The 24,388-nt window shown below is 35.6% G+C and overlaps 4 protein-coding genes across 12 annotated transcripts; 2 read left to right on the top strand and 2 right to left on the bottom strand.

Annotated features, from left to right (window-relative positions):
• The first annotated feature begins 244 nt into the window (after window positions 1-244).
• LOC107929916 (brefeldin A-inhibited guanine nucleotide-exchange protein 5) lies at window positions 245-13,298 on the top strand. Of its 7 annotated transcripts, none has more exons than XM_016861451.2 (35): window positions 245-457; window positions 603-765; window positions 1,634-1,712; window positions 2,026-2,061; window positions 2,385-2,640; window positions 2,870-2,991; window positions 3,073-3,131; window positions 3,224-3,281; window positions 3,356-3,440; window positions 3,537-3,734; window positions 3,885-3,943; window positions 4,044-4,113; window positions 4,195-4,263; window positions 4,637-4,759; window positions 4,841-4,894; window positions 5,010-5,098; window positions 5,248-5,344; window positions 5,447-5,545; window positions 5,675-5,872; window positions 6,006-6,116; window positions 6,187-6,371; window positions 6,893-7,516; window positions 7,753-8,170; window positions 8,763-9,002; window positions 9,180-9,303; window positions 9,384-9,532; window positions 9,892-10,248; window positions 10,443-10,609; window positions 10,706-10,953; window positions 11,241-11,407; window positions 11,663-11,779; window positions 11,862-11,998; window positions 12,105-12,390; window positions 12,529-12,624; window positions 12,941-13,298. In XM_016861451.2, exons 2-35 carry the CDS (start codon window positions 663-665, stop codon window positions 13,001-13,003), a joined length of 5,343 nt encoding a protein of 1,780 aa, XP_016716940.2. In that variant the 5' UTR covers window positions 245-457; window positions 603-662; the 3' UTR covers window positions 13,004-13,298. The 7 variants fall into 7 exon arrangements, with proteins under 7 accessions (XP_016716940.2, XP_040973063.1, XP_016716942.2 ...); XM_016861453.2 differs by having other exon boundaries at window positions 255-457; window positions 606-765; XM_016861450.2 differs by having other exon boundaries at window positions 266-472.
• Window positions 13,299-14,362: 1,064 nt separating this feature from the next.
• On the bottom strand, window positions 14,363-18,512 carry LOC107929967 (uncharacterized). 3 transcript variants are annotated; one of them, XM_016861521.2, is made up of 11 exons: window positions 17,891-18,506; window positions 17,690-17,792; window positions 17,436-17,513; window positions 16,866-16,982; window positions 16,602-16,793; window positions 16,084-16,532; window positions 15,862-15,961; window positions 15,617-15,676; window positions 15,409-15,501; window positions 14,908-15,006; window positions 14,363-14,820 (listed from the first exon to the last, which is right to left on the bottom strand). In XM_016861521.2, exons 1-11 carry the CDS (start codon window positions 18,019-18,021, stop codon window positions 14,482-14,484), a joined length of 1,761 nt encoding a protein of 586 aa, XP_016717010.1. In that variant the 5' UTR covers window positions 18,022-18,506; the 3' UTR covers window positions 14,363-14,481. The 3 variants fall into 3 exon arrangements, with proteins under 3 accessions (XP_016717010.1, XP_016717009.1, XP_016717011.1); XM_016861520.2 differs by having other exon boundaries at window positions 14,908-15,027; window positions 17,891-18,503; XM_016861522.2 differs by lacking the exon at window positions 17,436-17,513 and having other exon boundaries at window positions 14,908-15,027; window positions 17,891-18,512.
• Window positions 18,513-19,755: 1,243 nt separating this feature from the next.
• Window positions 19,756-21,006, top strand: LOC107929978 (uncharacterized). Its single transcript, XM_041117127.1, has 2 exons — window positions 19,756-20,320; window positions 20,759-21,006. The coding sequence occupies exons 1-2, from the start codon at window positions 20,012-20,014 to the stop codon at window positions 20,921-20,923; spliced, it is 474 nt and encodes a 157-aa protein (XP_040973061.1). The 5' UTR covers window positions 19,756-20,011; the 3' UTR covers window positions 20,924-21,006.
• LOC121231959 (ABSCISIC ACID-INSENSITIVE 5-like protein 5) lies at window positions 20,526-22,680 on the bottom strand. The gene has a single exon (XM_041117128.1). It carries the CDS (start codon window positions 21,724-21,726, stop codon window positions 21,343-21,345), a length of 384 nt encoding a protein of 127 aa, XP_040973062.1. The 5' UTR covers window positions 21,727-22,680; the 3' UTR covers window positions 20,526-21,342.
• Window positions 22,681-24,388: the final 1,708 nt, after the last annotated feature.

Below are 24,388 nucleotides of genomic sequence, written 5' to 3'. Positions count from 1 at the left end.
AAAATAAAAAAATTGATTTTTTTTTTAAACTTCGCAACCAGATAGTGAGTGTAATGAGTATATTGTAAGGTGTAATATAAAAAATAAGTTAAATATTTAATTTGAGAATAATCAAAACCTTATTTAATACTAAAGATGTTAAAAACAAAATCTAGCTTAATGAAAATGAAAAAGTAAGAAAAGGTTAGGTCAAATCTTAAATAAAACAAAATTTAATCCAAAGATTCTCCAAGTCATCTGCTCGTTATTAGTTCTGTTTTGGACGCCAAAACCGAGCATCGTCTGGGCTCATCACAACTAAAAGCCCAGTAATCGCTCATATTCGTAAAAGAATATCATCATCATTTCAATTTTCAACAGATCTCATCTGATCTGCTCTGCTCTTTTGTATCCAGATCTTCAATATCATTTTTTCTAATTTCTTCTCCAAATTTAATCCCTCTTAGAACAAAGCGCGGTAACATTCATTTTTGTATGTTGTTTATATTATTTCTGCTATCATACACTCGTAGATCCTAACTATCTTCTTCAACGATCTGCTTCAATTTTTTTAAAAATCGTTGCTTAATTCCTTCATTTCGGCATTGCTTTCTTTTATTTAGTAGGGTGAGAGAGAAGGGAACTCCGGAATTATCGTGTTCGAAGCACCGGCTTAGATCGAAATGGCGGCTGGTGGATTTGTGAGCCGGGCTTTCGAGTCGATGCTCAAGGAATGTGCCGGAAAGAAGTATCCCGATCTTCAAAAGGCTATTCAAACTTATTTAGGTTAGATCTACACTTAATTTATTTGAACTTTATTTTATCGATCCTCGTTTTTTTATTGTTTCTTTTGAAATTCTTTGGACATCTTCTATCCGTAATTGTGTTTGGAATTATGCTTTCTTTGTTTTTAATCTGTTTTCATTTTAGTATTTCTTCTTCTTCTTCTTCTTCTTCTTCTATTTAACGTTGTGAGAGTTAAAGAAGTTCTAATTTCGGATTATGCTCTATATTATGCTCTATTGAGTTTCCTACTGTATCAGCCGTTGTTTAGTTATTTGAGTTTTGCATTTAGTATTCACTTGCATTCTACTATAGTATTACTTGTGATGCAGTTAGAATGGTGTTTAGGGATATGAAGTGTAGGAGTTGTAGCGCTTTCTGGAATTAGGTTAATAAACTTTACTTTCTGTGGAGTAAATGATGCCTATTTTATTTTAGTATTTGCATTTACAATTTTAATCAGAAAATGGGAGAGATTTGTTTCATGGATGGATTTTAGAAGGGATGTTGTACGTGAAATTGCTTTTAGTCAAAAGGGAAAGTGCAAAAGAATAATGCCAAGATAACTTGATAATGGTTACGGTTCTACTTCTTGTTATAATGGCTTGTTATAGGAGCTCGTCTTTTCTTCTTTCCACCAGAAAATTAGAGTATGCCATTAAGAGAAAAAAAAGAGGATGGTAGAGTAAAGATTTGGGCTCTTCACTTCTTACTGTGCACTGTTTTCCATGGATTAAGTAGATGACTATTCACCTGTTTTCTTCAATATGTGAACTTATCTCTTCATGTAATTTCTTATTTAATTTGCTGCTGATTGGTCATAGCTTTCATCTATTTACTTTTTCATTATATTTCTTTTTCGTTTCTTCAGATAGTCCTAAGCAAACAAATCAGCACTCCTCATCCAGTGAGCAAAATCAAGCAGCAGCGGCTTCTGCTGGAGATGGAAGGTTTATACCTGTTTACAATCTTATAATCTGATTTAAAAAAAAAAAATGGTTCCAACTTGATTCATTTCTAGTTTCTTACCCAAGATATAAACCCTATGGAATAGCCTTTTTATGTATAGTTCTTTAGTCTATTACTTTACACTGTTGTTTGCTCTCCGTAGAGTTAACAATTAAAGTTTTCACCCACCACTGTAACCTTTTTCAGATTCAGCCTAGGTGGCGTTGTAAAAAATGATATTACTTGCAGTAATGTGATCATGGCTGAAGTTATAACAATTATTGATGACCTCTATTTTCTATTTTTGTCTTGTAGTTCTGGTGAAGCTGAAACTGTTGCCGGAGATGGAAGGTTTATATCTGTTTACAATCTTATAATCTGATTTAAAAAAAAAAATGGTTCCCACTTGATTCATTTCTAGTTTCTTACCCAAGATATAAACCCTATGGAATAGCCTTTTTATGTATAGTTCTTTAGTCTATTACTTTACACTGTTGTTTGCTCTCCATAGAGTTAACAACTGAAGTTTTCGCCCACCACTATAACTTTTTTCAGATTCAGCCTAGGTGGCGTTGTAAAAAATGATATGAAAATGATATTACTTGCAGTAATGTGATCATGGCTGAATTTATAACAATTATTGATGACCTCTATTTTCTATTTTTGTCTTGTAGTTCTGGTGAAACTGAAACTGTAGCCGGAAAAACTGGAACAGAACCTGATGGATCAAGCTCAGTTCCACAAAGTGCTGGGGATACTGAACATGTCAGTAAGCCAACTGGTGCGAGTGGAACAACTATCATAACTGCCTTAGCAAATGCTGGATACACCTTGGAAGGGGCTGAGGTGGAGCTTGTTCTAAATCCTCTTCGACTTGCATTTGAGTCAAAGAACTTAAAAATCCTTGAACCTGCTTTGGATTGTCTTCATGTATGTAGTTGTTTTCTCTCTTGATCTATTATTTTTAAATGTTTATTTTCTACTTCTTATCTATGATTTTTTATTCTTATATAACTCAAAGGGAATTCCACATCCATCTGAATACCTGTTATATATTCTTAAGAGCTGCTTATTTTTGTTCTTTGATTTTGGGAATTATAATGCCTTCATTTTTTATATAGTTGATTACTTATGGTCTGTTTTAATTCCATAAGCACAGAAACTAATTGCCTACGATCATCTGGAGGGAGATCCTGGTTTGGATGGTGGTAAAAATGTACCTCTGTTTACTGACATTCTGAATATGGTTTGCAGTTGTGTTGATAATTCTTCTCCTGACAGGTATGTGGTCTTGTGTATGTTAACCCTATTTTTAGCATATGGCACTCGTTAAGTATTTTAATTCTAGAAATCAATTTGCAGTACAATTCTGCAGGTGTTGAAGGTACTTCTTACAGCTGTAGCGTCCGCAAAGTTCCGAGGTAAATAGTGCAGGACCTAGTGGGATTCTCATCTGTTTTGTTGTATAGCATCTGAATTGAGTCTTGCTGCAATTTGCTTATTAAAATTGCAGTCCATGGGGAACCTTTGCTTGGAGTTATCAGAGTCTGCTACAATATTGCTCTTCACAGGTACTGTTTCTATTTGTTGAAGATAGTGATAGTCCAACTTAATAGTTTTCATAATTTGTGGATTGGATGTGTAGCAAGAGCCCGGTAAACCAAGCGACATCAAAGGCAATGTTGACACAGATGATTAGCATCATATTTAGGAGAATGGAGGCTGATCCAGTACGGAATTTATAATTCTAACCTTTTAACTGTTTTTCTTCCCTTTTATATCAGGAAGAAAATCGATAGTCTTAATATCTTTTACATGGAATTCAGGTCTCTACTTCATCTAATTCTTCTGATCATACCAAAGCTGCTTCTGTGGAGAATTCTACTTCAAAAGCTGAAGAAGCTTCCTCAAATGACCAAAATGACGATGAAATGAATCTAGGGGATGCACTTAATCAGGCCAAGGATACCACACTTGCATCTGTTGAGGAACTTCAAAACCTTGCTGGTGGGGCTGATATTAAGGTGCATCCTTTTCTTTGCTATTAGTTGTTTTGATTAATTTGATTTTCAGAACTCAGTTTCTATATCATTCTGTGGGTGTTTGCATTGGTGAAGTTTATTTTTATTGTATTTTATTTGTGGTTCTTACAACGGTACCTGCATGTTTTATAGGGTTTAGAGGCTGCTCTTGACAAAGTTGTGCATGTTGAAGATGGTAAAAAGATCACAAGGTATGGACTAAAATATTTTACCTAAATTTTCTGTCTTGATTTTCTTTCCTTCCTTTGTATATTATTGCTTCTTTTCATGATTCTTGGAACTCTTCTTTAGAGGGATTGACCTTGAGAGCATGAGTATTGGTAAACGTGATGCATTACTAGTGTTCCGCACCCTTTGCAAGGTTGGTTCTTTTATCACTAATTATTCTTGCCATTTTGAACTCTCTGCTTGCATTCCCTTCATGAAATGTTTTATTTTGCAGATGGGTATGAAGGAAGATACTGATGAGGTCACAACCAAGACACGTATTCTGTCTCTTGAACTTCTGCAGGTTAGTTTTATGACTTTATTTTATGCTTTGTAAGAACGCTGGTTTGTTGTCTTTTCATAAAAGAATACAGTGTTTTCCCAACTATATGGGGTCTTATTTACAAATGCTTTTTTTTTTTTTAAATTCTATGTTAATATGATATTTTTGCTATTTTCTTTCTCTGGGGAAAAGCATCTATGTAGCATCTTTGTATTTGAGTTTGGATAGATTGAAAGCCTTTGACATTGTAGAGTAGACTTTCATTTGTATCTCTAAAAGAATCTTGTCAGCACAAACAATGTTTTAAAATGCCAAAATTTGTTTACTTTCTAAAGGTAATAAAGGAGTGATTGCTTATGTAATTCATCATGTTTTCTGGCCTATGTTATTTCAGGGTTTGTTGGAAGGGGTTAGCCATTCATTTACAAGGAACTTTCATTTCATTGATTCAGTGAAAGCATATCTCTCATATGCTTTGTTGCGGGCTTCAGTTTCGCAGTCCCCTGTCATTTTTCAGGTTATCTTGTATTTATGTACTCTATTTGTGGGAAGAATCTGCTACGAGAATTTGTCTGACTCTTTTATTTCTTTGTGGCAGTATGCTACTGGGATATTTGCTGTGCTTTTGTTGCGATTCCGAGAGTGTCTCAAAGTATGATTATTATTTTGACAGATTGTTAAATCTAATTCTTTCAAACATTGCATTAGTGCTATGATACACACTAGTTTTGCTTGATGCCTCAGTATCTTTTTCTTATCTCTTCCAGGGTGAAATTGGTGTTTTTTTCCCCTTGATTGTTTTGCGGTCATTGGATGGTTCAGACTTCCCCGTTAACCAAAAAACAAGTGTTCTTCGGTACAGTGCCCTTCCTAATTGATTGGATGTTGCAATTGCTGGTGCTAATTGATTTTAGTTAAATTGTGTTGTTCATTGTTCAGCTTTCACCATTAGCAATGTAATTTGCTATTTCTTTATATAATCTAATCTCTAATTATATTTTCTAGGATGCTTGAGAAAGTTTGCAAAGATCCCCAGATGCTTGTTGATGTTTATGTGAATTACGACTGTGATCTTGAGGCACCGAACTTATTTGAACGCTTGGTATGAACTCAGTCACCGTTTACCTGTCTTTTGTTTATATGTTTATATATTGTTCTTGGCCTTTTCATGTTTATATGTTGTTCTTGCCTTATGGCCCTCTAGGTCACAACTCTGTCTAAAATGGCTCAAGGGGCACAAAGTGCAGACCCAAATTCTGTTGTTGCCAACCAGACTACATCAATTAAGGGTTCTGCGCTCCAGGTAGGTTAATCTATTAACGAGCTCCACTAAATTAGCTTGCCAAGCATTAAGACTGTTATTCGTTTGTATTTCTATGCTTCCATGTCCACCACAGTTGTTTGACAAAGCTGTACTTCCTAAACTCTTCAGTGCCTTGTCAATGTACTAAAATCACTGGTTGACTGGGAGAAATCTCGAAGACAATCAGAAAGGAAGAGGGGAGGTATTGGGTCTTCCGAAGAAGATTCGGCTGGAGAATCTGTTGAGCTAAAAAGCAGGGAAGATGTTACCAGTAACTTTGAGAAGGCAAAAGCTCATAAATCTACCATGGAAGCTGCCATCTCTGAGGTAATTGATTGGGTTTTTTGCTCAAGGTTTTCAGACAGGAAGTTTTCTGTAATGCAAATATGTGGCAATTCAACAATCCTCAATTTCTTGGATTGTATTTAGGTTCTAAAAGATGGTTTTAATTATGTGGCAGTTCAACAGGCAACCGGTGAAGGGTATTGGGTATCTGATATCAAATAAATTAGTGGAAAATAATCCTGCCTCAGTTGCCCAATTTCTAAGGAATACTCTCAGTCTGGACAAGGTAGAGTTTTTAAAAATTCAACTTTTGCTTAATTCTTGTAGAAGTGGTCTAACTCTTAGCATTCTTACAGGCAATGATCGGTGATTATTTGGGTCAACATGAGGAGTTTCCCCTCGCTGTCATGCATGCTTACGTAGATTCGATGACATTTTCAGGGATGAAATTTCATACTGCAATACGAGAATTTCTTAAAGGATTTCGTCTTCCTGGGGAGGCTCAAAAGATAGATCGCATTATGGAAAAGTTTGCAGAAAGGTATAGGGGTATCTATGCTGTGTGCATGATACAGTCATTTTTATAAATTGTGAACATATGCATGACTTAATTTAATTATTGAAACAGACTTAAGTGGTCTTTAGTTTACTGATGGTTCTTTAGCCATTCCATGTAGGTTATTGTCATTGGATAGATATATCTTATTGTCTTGAGAACATTTCCCTAATATATCTTGGACAGCCTTCTATCTTCCTTCTGTTGTTTGTTTTATTAGCCTAGATTAAAAGTCAGTACAACTTCTGTCCTCAAATCTCAATTTCTGCTACATCATGCCAAACCTTTTCTTTAAACATGTTTGAGATTCATTCTGTAGCGAGGCTTGTAGGAAATTTAATTAAGAGTTGCATGCCTTTGCTGTATAATAATTTATTTTCTATGAACCATTTTACTATATATTTGTTGAGTTTTTTAATACAATTCTTGGTGTCCACTTATTATGTAGACTACGTGCTTCTCTGCAGGATCTGTGGTGCTTAGTTGTCTCATTTTGCGTTTGGCAGGTATTGTGCTGATAATCCTGGTCTTTTCAAGAATGCAGACACTGCATATGTTCTTGCATATGCAGTTATAATGCTGAACACTGATGCCCATAACCCAATGGTCTGGCCGAAAATGTCAAAGTCAGATTTTATACGCATGAATGCAACAAATGATCCAGAAGAGTCTGCCCCTACTGAGCTTCTGGAAGAGATCTATGATTCTATTGTTAAGGAAGAGATAAAAATGAAAGATGATGCAACTGGAATTGGGAAAGGTGTCAGGCAAAAGCCAGAGGGTGAAGAGAGAGGCCGCCTTGTTAGTATCCTTAATCTGGCTCTACCTAAACAAAAATCAGCAGTTGATGCTAAGTCTGAAAGTGAATCAATAATTAAGCAGACACAGGCTATCATCCGAAACCAAGGAGCAAAAAGAGTTTTTTACACTGCACAAGAGATTGAACTTGTTAAACCCATGGTTGAAGCTGTAGGATGGTCATTGCTGGCTACCTTCTCTGTTACAATGGAGGAAGGTGAAAATAGGCCGAGGGTTGCTCTTTGTATGGAAGGATTTAAAGCTGGGATACATATCACATATGTCCTCGGAATGGATACAATGCGCTATGCCTTTTTAACATCTCTAGTCAGGTAAAGCTATCTTTTTCTACTTGGAAAAGTTCCTTTTCCCCACCCTTCCCATTTGTAACCGTTGCTTTTGTTCTACTTTGTCATTGTATTTATTCTGTTGTTCTTACCTTGTCTCATGTTGGGCAGCCCCTACATCAATCACTATTACAATTGTTTAATTGAGCAATTCATGTCATCGTAATGCCTCAGGCAGTAGTTTAGCTGTAATGCTTAGTCTGTGAATTTTTGGATGTTAGGTTTACTTTCTTGCATGCCCCAAAGGATATGCGTAGTAAAAATGTGGAATCATTGCGGACTCTATTGGGTTTATGTGACTCAGAACCAGATTCTCTTCAAGACACATGGAATGCTGTTCTTGAATGTGTTTCTCGGCTTGAATTTATAACAACAACTCCTGTTATTGCTGCAAGTGTCATGCATGGATCAAATCAGATCTCCAGGGATGCTGTTGTGCAGTCACTGAAAGAGTTGGCTGGGAAACCTGCTGAACAGGTTTTTACAAATAGTGAAAAATTGCCTAGTGATTCTGTTGTGGAGTTCTTCACTGCTCTTTGTGGTGTATCAGCAGAAGAACTGAGACAAACCCCAGCCCGTGTTTTCAGCTTGCAGAAGCTTGTCGAGATCAGTTATTACAATATTGCTCGTATACGCATGGTATTTCCTTGACTGACTTGCTTTCCAATTACTTATCCTAGATTTTATGGCTAGTCTTATTCTGAACCTTGTTCTGTAGATTAGGATATGCGTTACTTCAGCGGGCATATTGAAATATTGAGAACATGTACGAATACCAGAGAGTACTCCTTAAAATGCTCTGACCATCTTTGAATTTCACCCAACTTTTTAGCTCAAAGCTTTTCGTTCCTACTTGAAAGTCCTGTTCTTTTAGGGAAAAGAAGATCATAAAGTACATGATATATCTGTACCATGTTCTCTTGGTAAAACTGCAGAGAATATTCTGATAGAAGTTTAAATAATGCAATTGAATCAACTTTACATGTAAAGTTACTCTAATTTACAAGAATAGGGCATTTTATATTAAACTGTCTTTCTTTTAGCACATATGAGCACTTTTTTAGGATAATTAGTTTCAGATGTGTAATTTCCAGATATGAGCTGTTACTTTGACATAATGGGATCTAATTATGGTTTATAAATTGATTTATATATCGAAAGTTATTCAGTAATTTCCTCCCACAGTACATGTTTTCTTATATTCTAAAAGTATTAATGATATGTCTATCAGGTCTGGGCCAGAATATGGACTGTCCTTGCAGATCATTTCATTTCTGCAGGCAGCCATGCAGATGAGAAAATTGCTATGTATGCTATAGATTCTTTGAGGCAGCTTGGTATGAAGTACTTGGAGCGTGCTGAATTGACCAATTTTACTTTTCAAAATGATATTCTTAAACCTTTTGTCATCCTCATGCGGAATAGTCGAAGTGGAACCGTAAGGAGCCTTATTGTTGACTGCATTGTCCAGGTATGTCCGCTTGCTCAGATTTCTTGAACATCTAACTCTCCTGCTGGTTGTTGTTTTCCCCTCTATCATATATTTTGCAGTTTAATACTTTTTTAATTTTAAGCCTTTGCTGTCAGTTTTGTCTTATTCCCGTGGGCATCCTGTGTGACACTCAGACTTACCATGATGTTATTGCAGATGATAAAATCGAAGGTTGGAAGCATAAAATCTGGATGGAGAAGCGTTTTCATGATTTTCACTGCTGCCGCCGATGATGATATGGAACCAATTGTTGAAAGTGCATTTGAGAATGTGGAACAGGGTAAGAAACTGCCTTTTTCCTTTTTCCTGACTGATTCTTGTTTTCATTGTCCAATTAATTTAACAGCAGGTTCTTTGCAGTTGTACTGGAACACTTTGATCAAGTTGTTGGAGACTGTTTTATGGACTGTGTCAACTGTCTTATTAGGTTCGCCAACAATAAAACTTCCCACCGTATAAGTTTGAAGGCTGTGGCCCTTCTCCGTATATGTGAAGATCGTCTAGCAGAGGTTTGTTTTCCATACTTGAGCTTGATTTGTTAGTTGAGCATGTTGTTCTACCCTCTTGATCTCTTCCTCTGTAAGACTAAAATAGTCACAGTATGGTCTATAACTAGCAATGATCACTGACCCTTCTACCAAGAAGACTTTGTTCATTGTCTTTCTTATGATAAGATGCTGTAATTTTTTATTAAACTTTGAACATTTATACGAACTCTTTTTCTCTTATCAGGGAAAAGCTAAGTTTATATTAGCTGTTTCATCTCATTGATTATTTCTAACATGTTTGTGAATTTGCTTAAGTTCTGCATTCTTTTCTTTCTAAAGGATGTTTTGTGTAAGTATTTCCATTTGTGTTTCAATTACAGGGACGTATACCTGGTGGGGCTCTTAAACCAATTAGTGTTGATGCTGATTCAGCATTTGACGTAACCGAGCATTATTGGTTCCCAATGCTTGCTGGGTTGTCTGATCTGACGTCAGATTCAAGACCAGAGGTTAGGAGTTGTGCACTTGAAGTTTTGTTTGATTTGCTGAATGAAAGAGGTAGCAAGTTCTCAACATCATTTTGGGAGAGCATTTTCCATCGTGTCTTGTTTCCCATGTTTGATCATGTGAGACATGCTGGAAAGGAGAGCTTAATTTCCTCCGGAGATGAGTTGTTTCGTGAAAGCAGCATTCATTCACTTCAGTTGCTGTGCAACCTTTTCAACACTTTTTACAAGGTATATGAGTTTAGTTGTCCTCTTAACAGTATTATTCACATGATATATAAAATGCGGGTGGTGAGGTTTAGACTCTGTCTGGAAACCATACATCATCTAAATTTCTTATGGTCCATATAATCTTGCGATTGGACCATGCTTCCTGACAATTACTGGTTGCTTGAACTTTCTTGTCTATTTTGTTTCTCTTACAGGAGGTATGCTTTATGCTACCACCACTCTTGAGTTTGCTGCTGGACTGTGCTAAAAAGTCGGATCAGACAGTTGTTTCAATTTCTCTTGGGGCGTTGGTCCATCTCATAGAGGTTGGAGGACACCAGTTCAGTGAGAGTGACTGGGACATGTTGTTGAAAAGCATAAGGTATGCATGCCTTAAGATTTGAGAATACGCAATTTTTTGACGATTTGAATTTTTATTTGCAAGTCATGTATTTTGTTACATTATTCTTATCACCAGAGATGCATCATACACAACACAACCGCTTGAGCTACTCAATGCATTGGGACTAGAGAATCCAATGAACCCCTCTATTTTAAGAGATTTAAAGGTTCATACAGATGGTTATCAATTTAGGTCTACTGATAATGGGAACATTTCACCACTTGCATCCCCGAGTAGCAGCAAAAGGAATACTAATGCATCTGTTTCACAAGATCACAGTCAAGACTCTGCTGCATTACAGCCTATTCCAGATGGATCTGAAGGTTAGCTGTTGAGAATCTTTGCCCTTAAAATTTAGACAGCACATAATCTGCATCTTCATCAGTTAATATATTTAACATATCAGAATTAGTTGTACGTTGCAGATTTGTCTGCCTAGCTATGTACAAAGTTTGAATACCCTCTGATCATATGCTGATGTCGAGTTTTCCTTAATACTATAAGCAAAGGGCTGACCCATGTACTACTGCTCATACCACCCAATCTGGACATTTGAATTTGTCCATTGACAAACCAACCCTGATAAATATGTACATTGTCATTCCTGTAGGTGTTCCCTCACCGTCAGGTAGAGCTCAGAAGTCTGCTGAAGCTGGGAGTCTCCAACGAAGTCAAACTATAGGTCAAAGAATCATGGATAACATATTTCTTAGAGGTTTTACCTCAAAACCAAAGAGTCCTACATCAGAGACTCCAGTTCCATCTTCACCTCTGAAGGTAAGCATGTCTCCACTGCTTATTTATTGTACTTATTCTGAAAAAAAGAAAAGGAGACCTCCTTATTGCACTCTCTTGTTATTGTTATGCAAATATTTGCTTATAAGTATTAAGAAGCTAGTTTTTGTCATTTCAATCTTGCTGATGTTTCTATTTAAGGCTAAAATGTAAAAGTATGGTTGTAAAGCATTAGTGAAGCTATATGCATTCTCCCTTTTTCACTTACCCCTCTTTTTTTATCCGATGGTTCTCTAGCTTCCCGAGTCTCTGGAGCCTGATGCCAGGGATGAGGAGGAAAGTCCACTGATGGCAACAGTTAGGGGCAAGTGCATCACTCAGTTATTACTTCTTGGTGCTGTTGATAGCATTCAGGTTTGTGTCTTTGGACTTTGGGAATTGGGATTGTATGATTTTATAATTCTTTTACCAATTAAATTGTGGTCTAAATTGGCAGAAAAAATACTGGGATAATTTGAAAGCAACTCAGAAGATTGCCATAATGGACATTTTGTTATCCTTACTAGAGTTTGCTGCTTCATATAATTCGTATTCTAACCTCAGAACACGTATGCACCATACTCCTGCAGAAAGGTAAGAAAATCAATTTTTTCTCAATTCATCTTTCAGTAATCATCTTGCCTATAAATCTTCTTACCTGCAGAGCGTGTCGGCTTCTAATAACTTCTTACCTTGGCAGGCCCCCTCTAAATCTTCTCCGTCAAGAGTTAGCAGGAACTTCCATTTATCTGGATGTCTTGCAAAAAGTGACATCAGGATTTAATGACAATAATAGACAAAACCTAGAATCTAATGGTTCTCAGGACACTGAAGATTCGAAACTGGAAGGAATAGCAGAAGAGAGGTTGATTTCTTTCTGTGAACAGGTACTAAGGGATGCCACTGATCTCCAGTCTATAATAGGGGAAACTACCAATGTGGATATTCATCGAGTTTTGGAATTGAGGTCTCCAATCATCATTAAGGTACTATATCAGAAATAAAGGAATTGAACTATTTTAGTGCTTTGAATTGAATATCTCCTCATCGTTATTGTTTCAGGGGTCACATTACATTATATTTTTTCTGCGATCATATGATCTGTGTTGGTTTTGCTCTTGCAGGTGCTTAGAGGCATGTGCTTCATGAACAATAAGATTTTCAGGAAACACCTCAGAGAATTTTATCCTTTGCTTACAAAACTTGTCTGCTGTGACCAGGTAAATCTCCCTTTTTCTTTGCCTGTACCACAGAATCTCCTAATACATTTCTAGTCATACGTCTGTATGCGATATAAGAATCGTATTATGTTTCGAAACGGTTTCCGATTTAGATTTCTTTGTTCCCATCACCATGGCCCCTGCAGACTAGGCACAATTTTTACACTCCTTAACCACCAGTTTCCCGCCTATGGTTTGGTCTCCACTTATTTGCAATTAAGCATGAAAAAGAATAGAATCAGTCCTGAAGTCGAACTAATCTTTTTTTTGTTTGTTTTTTAATTTGTCGTAACCGATTGCATTTTTATTTATTCAGTTGGGTGTTCGTGGAGCACTGGGTGATCTTTTCAGGATACAATTGAAAGCTCTCCTACCATGAGTTATAATGTCTATTTTTGAGCTGTTTTTGGAGGACTGGGGTTTCGGCATTGTTGCGAAAATTCCATCGGATCATGGCCTTGTTGTATTATTATTTACCGAGCGAGAAAAAAGAAATTAGATGGTTTAAAATTGACATTCTATTTTTTTTCCCTTGCAAACGCTTGTTATTTTACAGGTAGCATAGAATTCAAATATATTGAGGTAAAGGTTGTTTCAGTGATTTACATTTATACCTGAGTTACAACTAGCGAAATTTTCTGTGTTATAGAATGAATATATTTGAATTTCACTTATCTGATTGATTTTGTGTTCCTTTTTATTAGCTAATACAAACGTTAAAAAACGGTTCGTTCGTATTGTCGATGAAAACGGTTCGGTTTGGATCGATTTTGGAAAAAAATTACTGTTCTAAGTTTTTTGTTTATTTCAATTTTTGGTCAGTTTGGATAATTAATTTTGGTCACTTTGGATAATTATGGTTTGGGCCTAGAAGATTAATTCACACCCAAAAAAAATAAAAAATAAAAACTTATATAGAATTTAACTTTACTTTTAAAAACCGATTATATAAGGATTTAAAAAAAAAAGTTGACCATATTTTTAGGGTTGAAAAAAATGGTTTCTGAAAACAAAACAAACATGGCCTCACTCATTCCCCTTTCTGACCCTTCTTCCAATTTCTCCGTACCTTCTCAAAATCCCGTTCTTCCCAATTCTGATTTCGTTTCTGCTACTAATAATAGTTCTCCGATTCAAAGTTCGCCTAAAAATATGTCAAAATTTCGTATCAAGATTCCCCGCCATCTTTTCATTGGCACAAAAGAGAATCCGAATCCCATTACCGAACCACTCATAGATGATTCCTCAAAGTTTATAAAGAACAATAGCAAGATTGTGGATGATCCCTCTGTTATCGGAAAGGATGATGAAAGTGAATCCAGTGCTGTTGTTTTCAAAGTAAAATCTTTGCCTGTGATCGATACTCAATCACCACCTCGAGCAACCACTGTTCCACTTAAAAAGCACAAACAAAATAAGCGACAGTTCTCAGTTGTACTTACGAGGGAAGAGATTGAAGAGGATATCGTCGCAATCGAAGCCTTGGCGGGCGGCAAACGATTACGAAGGCCCAAAAACCGAGACCCACCTTATAACAGAACTGATCGAAGACGCATTGATCTTTTGTTTCCAGGGTTGGGGAATTGAAAAACTACCATGAAATTATTTTATTTATAAGAACCCTAATCTTTATTTCAATATAATCCATATTTAATTTCACATTATTTTTGTTTTAATTTTGTATATGCTCATATTATCAAATCAGACCGTAAATTAACAGCAAAAACAACTTTTCAAATACTTAAACAGTTCCTTTATAATTTGGGTAACCATGCATTGAGTTTTGTTATGTAAGAAAATCTATTATCATCGGCAACCACTACTATACAATGTGATATGGAGAAATGCCTGCTCTGCTCAAACTTTAGATTTCGAAAGCTGGCTGCTCTTATCATCCAATAGGAAGAGAAACCGGAACCTCGAATCGAAAGGTATGATGGAAAATACTCTAGCACCGAGGATCCTCCACTTATTACGTGATAAACAGTTCTTAACCATGGAAGCTTGTTGCGGCGATAAGAATTGACAAATCCAATCGGGTAAAACCGAGTCCTCCACCATTCCTTTGGCAAAACAATGCAGCAATTTAGGCACTAATAGTTTCCCTTTGTTACTTATTCCGACAGATGCTTGAATGTAGTCTTGCATTGATCTTTTTAGCGACTCGTTCATATTTTCAGGCCTGAAAATCCTCACCTGCGATGGGAGATGTTGGTAAAAGTAGAACGCTACTCGACCATAACAATTGGAAAGCGGATATAGGGATGTTGAATGAGATCTTACCGCAGGTGATGAATGCAACCCGCAACTTAAGGCAAAATGAAGTAGAGGCTCGGGATGATCAATTGTATACTTCTGCAGTTCAGCAGAAGCCTTGAATTTCTGAAGTGCGAAAACCGCAGCCTAAAAATGATTTCAAATAGAATACAAGGAAGAACGCAATACAAAAATTAAAAATAATAAGAAAACCGGAGAAGAAAGTAGCCCGAAAAAGAGAAAAGGGAATGGGTAAAGATGGATTTCCACTTGTGGAGAAACTTGAAAATACTCAACGAAGGAAGCCCCACAAAAGTTATTATAGAGCATTCATCACTAAGCTAATATACCCCTTCCGGAGATGCCGATGCTTCCAAGTACTGATATCGATGCTTCCAAGTACTGATATCTTTCCTGTCTTTTTTTGCATGATATCCCATTGCACAGTGCATGTTTCAAATTTTGGATAAATGTGGCTACTATTGCAAGGAGCTAGTAACTGTTTAAAAATGGAGTAATTATACATACTATTTGAGGTCGATAAGTAGCAGGATTCATCTTTAGAACGGTGCATTCTATGTCAGCTGCACTCACGGAGAGTCCTCCAATGGTGTACGCAGCCTGCATGTTATCATACGGTACCGTTAGCATTTACCCAAAGCAGCATACCGGAGGGAGGGAGGGAGGGAGAGGAGGGAGGTGCGGAGGGATAAGATGAAAAGTTATGTCATCAAACCTTCTGCATTAAGGAAAATAGTTTGATATCGTTTCTTGGAACTCCATATGCTAAATATGCCTGCAAAATAGATTTGAGAGGGGAAAAAAAATCAGACAAGACGATCAGAAACTGAAGTCTTAGACCATGTCAACACTTCTTCTAGACAAGACTTGCTATCTATTTATAGAATCCCAAATTATCTAAAGAGTGCACGTATAAATCATTTACGGAGCGCATGGATTGGAAAGGTAGAAGTGTATTACATGCATAATCAATGCATTATACAAGTTAACCCAAAATGCCAGTTTCTCATTGGAACTCATTTGAGAAGGATCCACCCTCAACAGCTGCTCAACAAGCAATCTGTACGGAAACAAAGAGGAGCAGTAAAAGCAATACTGTCAGGATTGTTGCTTTAAGCGTTTCTAGTAAGGCAGTGAAATAAGGGTATAAAAACAAGTCTAAAAACGGAATAAATAGTTGACCTGAATCTTTTTAGAGCCATAGCGGCATATTCAAGTTCTTTCTTCCCAACAGACAACCACGAGACTTCAATCGCTTTACTATAGGTCCCAATACTAAATGTCCAGTCAACTTTGTCAGAGATTCCATAAGGGTCATATGCACCACCTCCTGAGGGACTACTTACAAAGGAAGTTACAACGGGTGAGTCCGAGGATGATGCCAAAAAATTGGCAAGGGGGCAGTGAGGTGAAGCGGGTGACACCGAAGAAGAAGACGATGAAGAAGAAAGCTTGGATGAATCTGCTAAGAAAATGAAAATATCTCTCATGCGTAAGACCATTTCTTCAGATAGTTGATTGGGATGATGCCAAAGGTTATCCACGATATAATTGTTATCAATAAAAGCCTCTGGCAGATGCATATCATCCGTGTTTTGTTCGGCTTCCTCTTCATTGCAAAGCCTTGCAATCTAAAACATAAATTAGACGGTCAACAGATGCATTATTCCGAACACTTCTAAGGATATTGATGACATTACCGGTTCGGTTAAGTAAGCCAAAGAGCTATCAAAAAGTGACGTTGAAGGAAATGGCAAATGCTTTAAATGGTACTCAGCAAGACGTCGCTCATTCCTTTCTTGACTAATCTGACATTGTAAAGAAACAAATTCCTGCTCTAAATTTGCTACGGTAATCTCGAGAACAGCTATGCTATCTAAAAGCTCCTGGGCCTGAAATCCAAGTTTCGGAAATTGAGAAAAGAACATAAAAACAGAACAGAAATCCCACGGAAGGAGACTGACCTTATCAGGAAGCTTGCCTGGAGAACTAGACGAAGGTGAACCACAATGTTCAACAGCACTTGCTAGAGCTAAGTGCAAATCAGTCTCTTCCTGCAACTGCTGCTGCAACTTTTTAACCTGTATCATCCAAGTGGTAGCATGTTGCATGAGAATGAGATATAAATCCTGCACAGAGCTGGCTGTTACCGGTAAGATAAAAAAGAAAATCAAAACATGTATATCATGATCACGGCATGTCATTCATTAGCAAAACCGTTAATTCTCAACGAGTAAACAATGTGTTTCATGTTTTTATATGTCTCCCCTTAAAAGTCCATTGTTATGCCAATTCTTCTTTGCTTCCTAGTAGAATACATCAAATCAACCCTCGATAAGCTTAAGATTTATAAAGACGAGGAACGAGAGTGATATAGATTCGTAGACTAAAAACGAGTTCAAAAACCCTTACTTCTTGCAATCTCCATCTTTTGGGGGGGACAAAAACATAAGAAAGGGAAAATTTTCAAGAGAAACTGATTTTCGAACAAATATGCAAAAACAAATAATGAAATAGAATTAGAATCCTCTTACTTCTTGCTCAAGCTGGTATTTATAATTACACAACTGTTGATTTGTCTCTTGTCCACTCCTTTCATGGGACTTACCATCCTGGTATAACAACATGATTTCAGAATCTAAAAATCTTTTCAAAAAACCTAAACAAATATATCATAAATTCATAATAAAAACCCTTGCTTTCTTAGTAAAACTAACAATTTCCCCTCATAATAATTTCGATTCTGGAAATTTTAAGGAACATAATAAAATTAGCTATTGGAAATTACCTCCAATTCAGAACAAGAATTACAAGAATCATCCCCAGCTGAAAATGACTTGCTCCAAACCTTACCACTCTTCCATTGTAAATACCTATTAATAGAACTTCCCCTGCAAAACCATCAACCATACTGCATTCACCATTACAAAACCAGAAGAAAAAAAAAGAGAGCAGAAAATGAAAAAGGACCAAAAGAAAAAAGACCCACCAACTGATTGGTAGAATAAAACCCCCATTATTACCACCATTGCAATCCCCATTCCCATTAATGGTATTACTATTAGGACTTTGAGGATGATGATCTTCATCCAAAGCTTCAGGCTTCAAACAAAGCATCATTCCAAGAACCACAAAAAAAATAAAAAATCTAATGAACACCCCAAGATTGCAATTTTAGTTGAATTTTTCACAACCAGTGGTTCATATTTTTTTTCTTCTTCTTGCACCTGTTGAACACATAGGAATCTAATGACTCCACCAACTAAAGACTACCCTTTCAAGACAAAAAAAAAAGGAAAAGAAAATCAGCATGGAAATTATTTTTTTCAACTGCTGCAAAGAGGGTGTGAAGGAAAGGGACAAAAAATGAAGAGGGAAGTGGGGTATATAGAGGGGGCCTATAAAGGAGTGGATTTGGGGGTGTAATACTATAAAATTATGAGTTGTGTAAGTATTAATAGTAAGGAAGAAAGAGACCCCATTTCCACAGTTGAGGCAAATATGGATCTATCATATGTCATACTCTGTTTTTCCAGCGCCACTCTTCATTCACCGACAACGCTCACATGCCTTCATTTTTTTTCTCTTTTCAGTTCATTTTCATGGTATTGTTTTTTCACCCTACTTTCCACCTTTTTTGAGTAATCAAACGGTGTCGTTTCCCTGCTTATGTGTTTGCTTACCTAATTTGTAAAAATAGATTTGGTAAATTCCCTTATTAGTCACTCTAAATATGAGTTGTTCTTATTTTGGTCATACCATTTTCTTTTGTTATTTGGTCACTCAAAATAGAAATTTATCAAATTATCACTCCATTGTTAAATGGTAACAAGAGATTAACAGTGCATTTCCACATTAGTCACTCCAAAATTAGGGTAAATTATCCATCAATCACTCTAAATAAGGGTGTTCTTATTTTGGGCACCTCAAAATTTTTTTGTACAAATGCACCATTAGTTTTTTGTTACCATTTAACTGTGTAGTGGCCAATTTAATCAATTTCTTTTTTTGGAGGGACCAAAATAAGAACGATCCTTGATTAAAGTAACCTGTTATTAGAATATCAACAAGGGACTTCAGTCACTACTTTATGTTATTGGCTTGTGAGAAAGATTTTAAAGTAAAGTTCAACAAACCAGGTTTAGAAATGTTAACTTAAATTTTTATTTAAATTGGTTAAATAGATTTATTTAGGGTTCGATTATTTATTTAAACTTAAAGGTACATCCGAAATTTAAGAGAATTTGAATAAAAATATTAGATTTGAGAAATGAGATTAGGTAATATACTTTTTGTGCTATACCTTAAATTGATTTTTAGCCTATCTACTGAAAAATGGACAAATTAGCCTATCTATATATGAGTAAGCAAAGTAGTCCATCAGTCAAATATTGGTGTTTATGTATAATGTATAATAACAATTTAGCGCTCAATATTTATATATTTATTCAATTTGATCCTACTCTTTTTTTATTGGAAGTGAATTAAAAAAATTGAACTATTAAAGCTAAAAGATCAAAAAGACCTTAATAACAAATTAAAAAATAGTTAAGTCTTTTTTAAATTTTAAAAATATTAAAAAAACATAAAAATTATAGACAACATAAAAAAAGTTGTAAAAATTTAAAATTATAATTTTTTTATTATTAAAAAACAACAATAAAGATTCATACAAGATTTTTCTTAAAAAAAAATTGAACGTGTACCTATTGGATCAATATTATTTTTAATAAAAATTAAATAAAATTAAATATATTTTTTTTATATTTTTATGACTTTGAAATAATTTTTATTTTTTAAAAGAGTTTAAATATTTTTTTAATTTACTTCTATTGGTCGAGTTTAATAAAAATTAAATTCACCATATTTTTAGGGTTTAAAAAAAATGTTTTTGAAATTGAAAGAAACTTGGCTTCACTCATTCCCCTCTCTCACCCTTCTCCCAATTTCTCGGTACCTTCTCAAAATCCCGTCGTTCCCAACTCTGATTTTGTTCCTTCCACTTATAATCGTTCCCATCATCTTTCCGTTGCCGCAAAAGAGGATCTCAATCCCATTACCGAGTACCCTTCAAATCAGAACTCGCCCCTAGTTAATCCCTCAAAGTTTGATGTCAAGAACAATACCAAGTTTCCGGATAATCCCTCTGTCACCGGAAAGGATGATGAAAGCGATACTCAACAACCATCTCGAGCACCCACAGTTCGGCCAGCAAAGAACAAACAAAAGAGGTTCTCGGTTGTACTTACGAGGAAAGAGATTGAAGATGATATCGCCGCAATCGAAGCCTTGGCAGGCGGCAAGCGATTACGAAGGCCCAAGAACCGAGACCCATCTTGTAACAGAACCGATCGAAGGCACCTTGATCATTTGTTTCCAGGGTTACGGAATTGAAAACTGTCATCAAATTATTTTATTTGTAAGAATCTTAATTTTCATTTTAATTTCATGCATATTTACTTTCACATGATTTGTCATATTCAATCTCGGTTTAATTTTGTATATGCTCAAATTATCCTTATTTTTTAAAATATTTGTATAGAATTGATGATTTTTATTGTGTAAAGTAGCTTGGAAGGTAGGAAAATTGGTGGATTTAGAAGGGAAGGATGAATGTTTTGATGGGGTGATTTCTAATGCGTATAAATTGAGAATAAAAATGAATCAATTTCTACTTGTTAGTCGATGCACTTTTCATATGCAAAATTCGCCGGCATTATTAATTTTATGAATTTTTTTTTTACATTGATTATCCCTAAGAAATTTGTGGTTTAAGTATATATTCTTTTCTTGGTCCCATCATCTTTCAACTTAAGCATGTTTTGACGACATTTTTATATGTTGAAAATTTCATCAGGCTCACAAGCACTGGTTAGCTTTGTACTGCTGCAGGAATTTCATGTGCACTGACTGCATGTTTATCCAACATGAGCCATTTTCATTCCTTAACTCAGTAGTGACTACTGCAGGGGGATATTTAGATTTGCTTTCCATCTTCTGTTATTTAGTGTTGAAGGATTGATAGGAGAGCTAGAAATAGGGGCTTACCTTAATATGCAAGACAAACCATAATTCAGTATTGGTCTTGTATGGCCAAGCCTTGGTTGTCCTTCCCTTATCCAATTTTTTTTTCTATACTGAAGTTTTCCTTGCTGTAAGGGGGATCTTGTCTGGCGATGACATTGGTTGTCACTTGGTGTAAAAGAACTAGGGTGACTATGTTGGTGGATTGCTGGATTTGTATTCGTTTTTGATTGGTATCAAAATTGACAGGACTGGTAGGGTATGGTGGTTGTCTATGTGTGCTACTACTCTTTGGTATCAAAAGTTGAACAAAATCCTCATTCCGGAATCAGCATAGCTGTGAGACATTATCGAATGAGCAGATTGATATTATTGAGTTTAATGATGATAACAATGCATATCCTTAATCGTCTATCTTTACACTAGAATGAAGTAAATAAGATGTATATTCACCTGCTTTCGAGCTTGACATCTTGCTGCTGATTCTCTGTTCTTTATCATTCTCCTTTGCTGCCTCTCGGCAACCTTCTCCACAGCAGTGCATTTCCTACCCCTCGAACTTCCATTGAACACATAAGGAACTGGCGAGACTGAGGAAGTATCTGCACTACTCTTCCCTATCCCATCCGATGAGAAGTGGTTAGCAGGTGATCCAGCTGCAATGCTGACAGGCCCTCCTAAATCAACCATCCCCGTCTTTCCACCCTGAATAAGACCATTACTTAGTCCCTGGCCCCCCATCTCAGTAATTCCCCCTCTATTTCCAGGACTCCCCAACCGACCACCACTTTGTAAAGGCATCTGACATCCAAATCCTACAGCAGGTAAAGTGGTGCTGTTGGTTATGTTGAGTTTGCTGCTGAACTAACTGGTGCTGGTTTGATTTAACCCCATTAACATTCAAAGGCAAATTGGAAGCCTGAAAACCTGTTTGATTACTACCTTGAGAAAGGCTATTCCGCACCCGGTGATGGTATGCTTAAATTGCTGCTACATAGCTGCCTTACAAGCCCTTGGAGGTACCTTCATCAAGCTGCTGTTGAGTGCATCAAAGTCAGGGGTATGCTGATAGGGTGATGATATGCTTAAATTGCTGCTTCAGAATGGATGCGCAAGGTTTCTTTTAACTATTGAATCTGATTCTGCAATTGCTTTGTTGTGGACTATTGATAAATCTAAAAGACCCGAGATGGTTTGGGATATTCAATAAATGTGAAGTTTGAATCTTGCATTTTAACCCTTTTTTCCTTATTTTCAGATTGTAGGTTAAAGACCTAATTTGTACAAAGTTGTAAGAATGGCCTTACATTTTCTTATTTCAATTGTCTTAAAATTTTAGTTTAGAACTTCTGGTTTTTGGTTTCAATTTGTTTCAGCTTTTAAAAGATTCAACATAGTTTCAAGAAATGTTTTTGTAGCTGGAACCATATTATGTTGTTCTTTCAATCAATGGCTAAAACAAGATGATGTTTGGGGATTTGTTTTACTCTAGCTTTCCTAATGCTATATTGTATGTTGGTGTGGCATTTATCATCTTAAATGCAGAACTAGGAGGATAGACTGAATCTTATACACTGGCTTAGAATCTGATATTCATCTTTAGTGCCTCTTAATTTGAAAATGAAGATGATGTCTTTGTTTCTTCCACCCATTTTTATTTATTTATGATATGATATTTGTTCAACAATGGGTTGGGATTTTTTTGAGTTTGGGTAATTTCATGTTAAAGTTGCCTCAGGTTCAGATTATGCATATGAAATATCAATGTTAAATACTTTTTAATTAATTAATAAAAGTTGTTTGTAAAATCTAATATAAATATATAAATCATATTTTATTTTGATTATAATATAAATATAATAAATAAATTACAATATTTTGATAATATTATGATATATTAATGACATTTATGCGGATAGTATAAATTATTTGTATATTTTAATTTTAATATACAAGAGAACTATGGTGATCTGAGATGTGTATTTTGTTAAATTTGATAAGGAATTGGCTTAGAGTGGGTTGAAACGTGATTCTTTTTTCAAATCATGGTGGTAGCTCTGTGAGAATGTTAAGTTTCCTGAGTGTTGTGGTTCTTATATGCTGCTACTTCTTGTCTGTTTCTTTTCTGGTTTGGATTTGTGTGTATGTTTTATCCAGTCTTTAACTTTATGTGTTTTTAAGGTGAACATCAGAGCTGGCTATGGTTTCTTTTGTGTGTTTTTTCTTTAAGTGTGTTCTGTTTTGGGTTGTTATATTTGGTTGTGTTTGATTTTGTAACCCTTTTGAGGGTCTTGATTATTAACAAAATATATTATTAGGTGCTTAGTTTAAACATATGCATCAGAGAGGCTCACTATTTTACATGGCGCAAATTTTGCTATTAGTTGGTATTAACGATAATATGTTGTCCGTTGATGTTGTGCGCCGCATTGACTGGCTTGAATATGCTATGAGGTTGCTTGAGAAGAATGTCTTCACGAGGTTGCTAATCTTGGTTTGGTATCTATGGAATGTGCGATCTTAAAGGGTCAGTGGCACGGGACTATGCGTCGAGACTTTCACTATAGGCCTATGGTTCTAAGGGTGCTGGAAACGATGCAATAGCGACCCCCGCAAGGTCACGCCTTGAAGCTGAATGTACAACAATTTGGAGGAGTGGTTGATCCCACTTAGGCGGAAGCGGAAGCCCATGCTATAGTTGCAGGGCTTTAGACATGTGATTTTGGGAAGCAGTTGTATTTTGCTAGACTCTAAACTTAATTCAACTTAGTTCGTTTGTTTTGGACTTGTCTTCATGTTAATGAGACCAACATAGCCCGATAAGTTGGCTTAAATTTGGCTTTAGCTTAGCTTAGATCTGGTCCTCGGCTGGCACAGCAAACACATAAGTTAATTCATTAGAAGTCCAGAAACTATGACCCAAAATATAAGTTGATCCAAATTTCAAAATGTTCTATTTTCTCAAGATATCAATAATGTATCAATGAATTCCTTTTGTTAGCCAATTAGTTGACATAGAGTATATCCATGTCTCTTCTATGGACAATTTGTTTAAGCATATTGATTTATTTGATACTTAAGCTTTATAAAAAATTATTTTAATTTTTTAATTTAATTTTTCATCTCTTTTAGTCCTTTGTTGATGTAGCATACACATGGTTGTCATGTAGATGTCACGCCAATAATTAATTAATTTTTTAAAATTTAAAAATTCATAAAAAAATATTTTAAAAGTATAAAAAGAATTAAATATTTTTTAAATTTTAAAAAAATAATTGCTAACATGGCATGCATGCGAAAAATTAAATGAAAGATTAAAATAATCTTTTTTTTTATAAAGTTAGAGGACCAAATAAATCATTATATAATTTGTTTATGTATCATACTTGTTAAAAGGAGACAACAACATTAAAATATAGAATTGCTATATATTATTTAATATATCATATATAAGTTACCTATA

Source organism: Gossypium hirsutum, chromosome A07 (genome assembly GCF_007990345.1).
Source record: "Gossypium hirsutum isolate 1008001.06 chromosome A07, Gossypium_hirsutum_v2.1, whole genome shotgun sequence".
Lineage (NCBI taxonomy): Eukaryota > Viridiplantae > Streptophyta > Magnoliopsida > Malvales > Malvaceae > Gossypium > Gossypium hirsutum.
The sequence above is the reverse complement of the archived record's forward strand: the minus strand, read 5'-3'. Positions and strand labels throughout refer to the sequence as shown.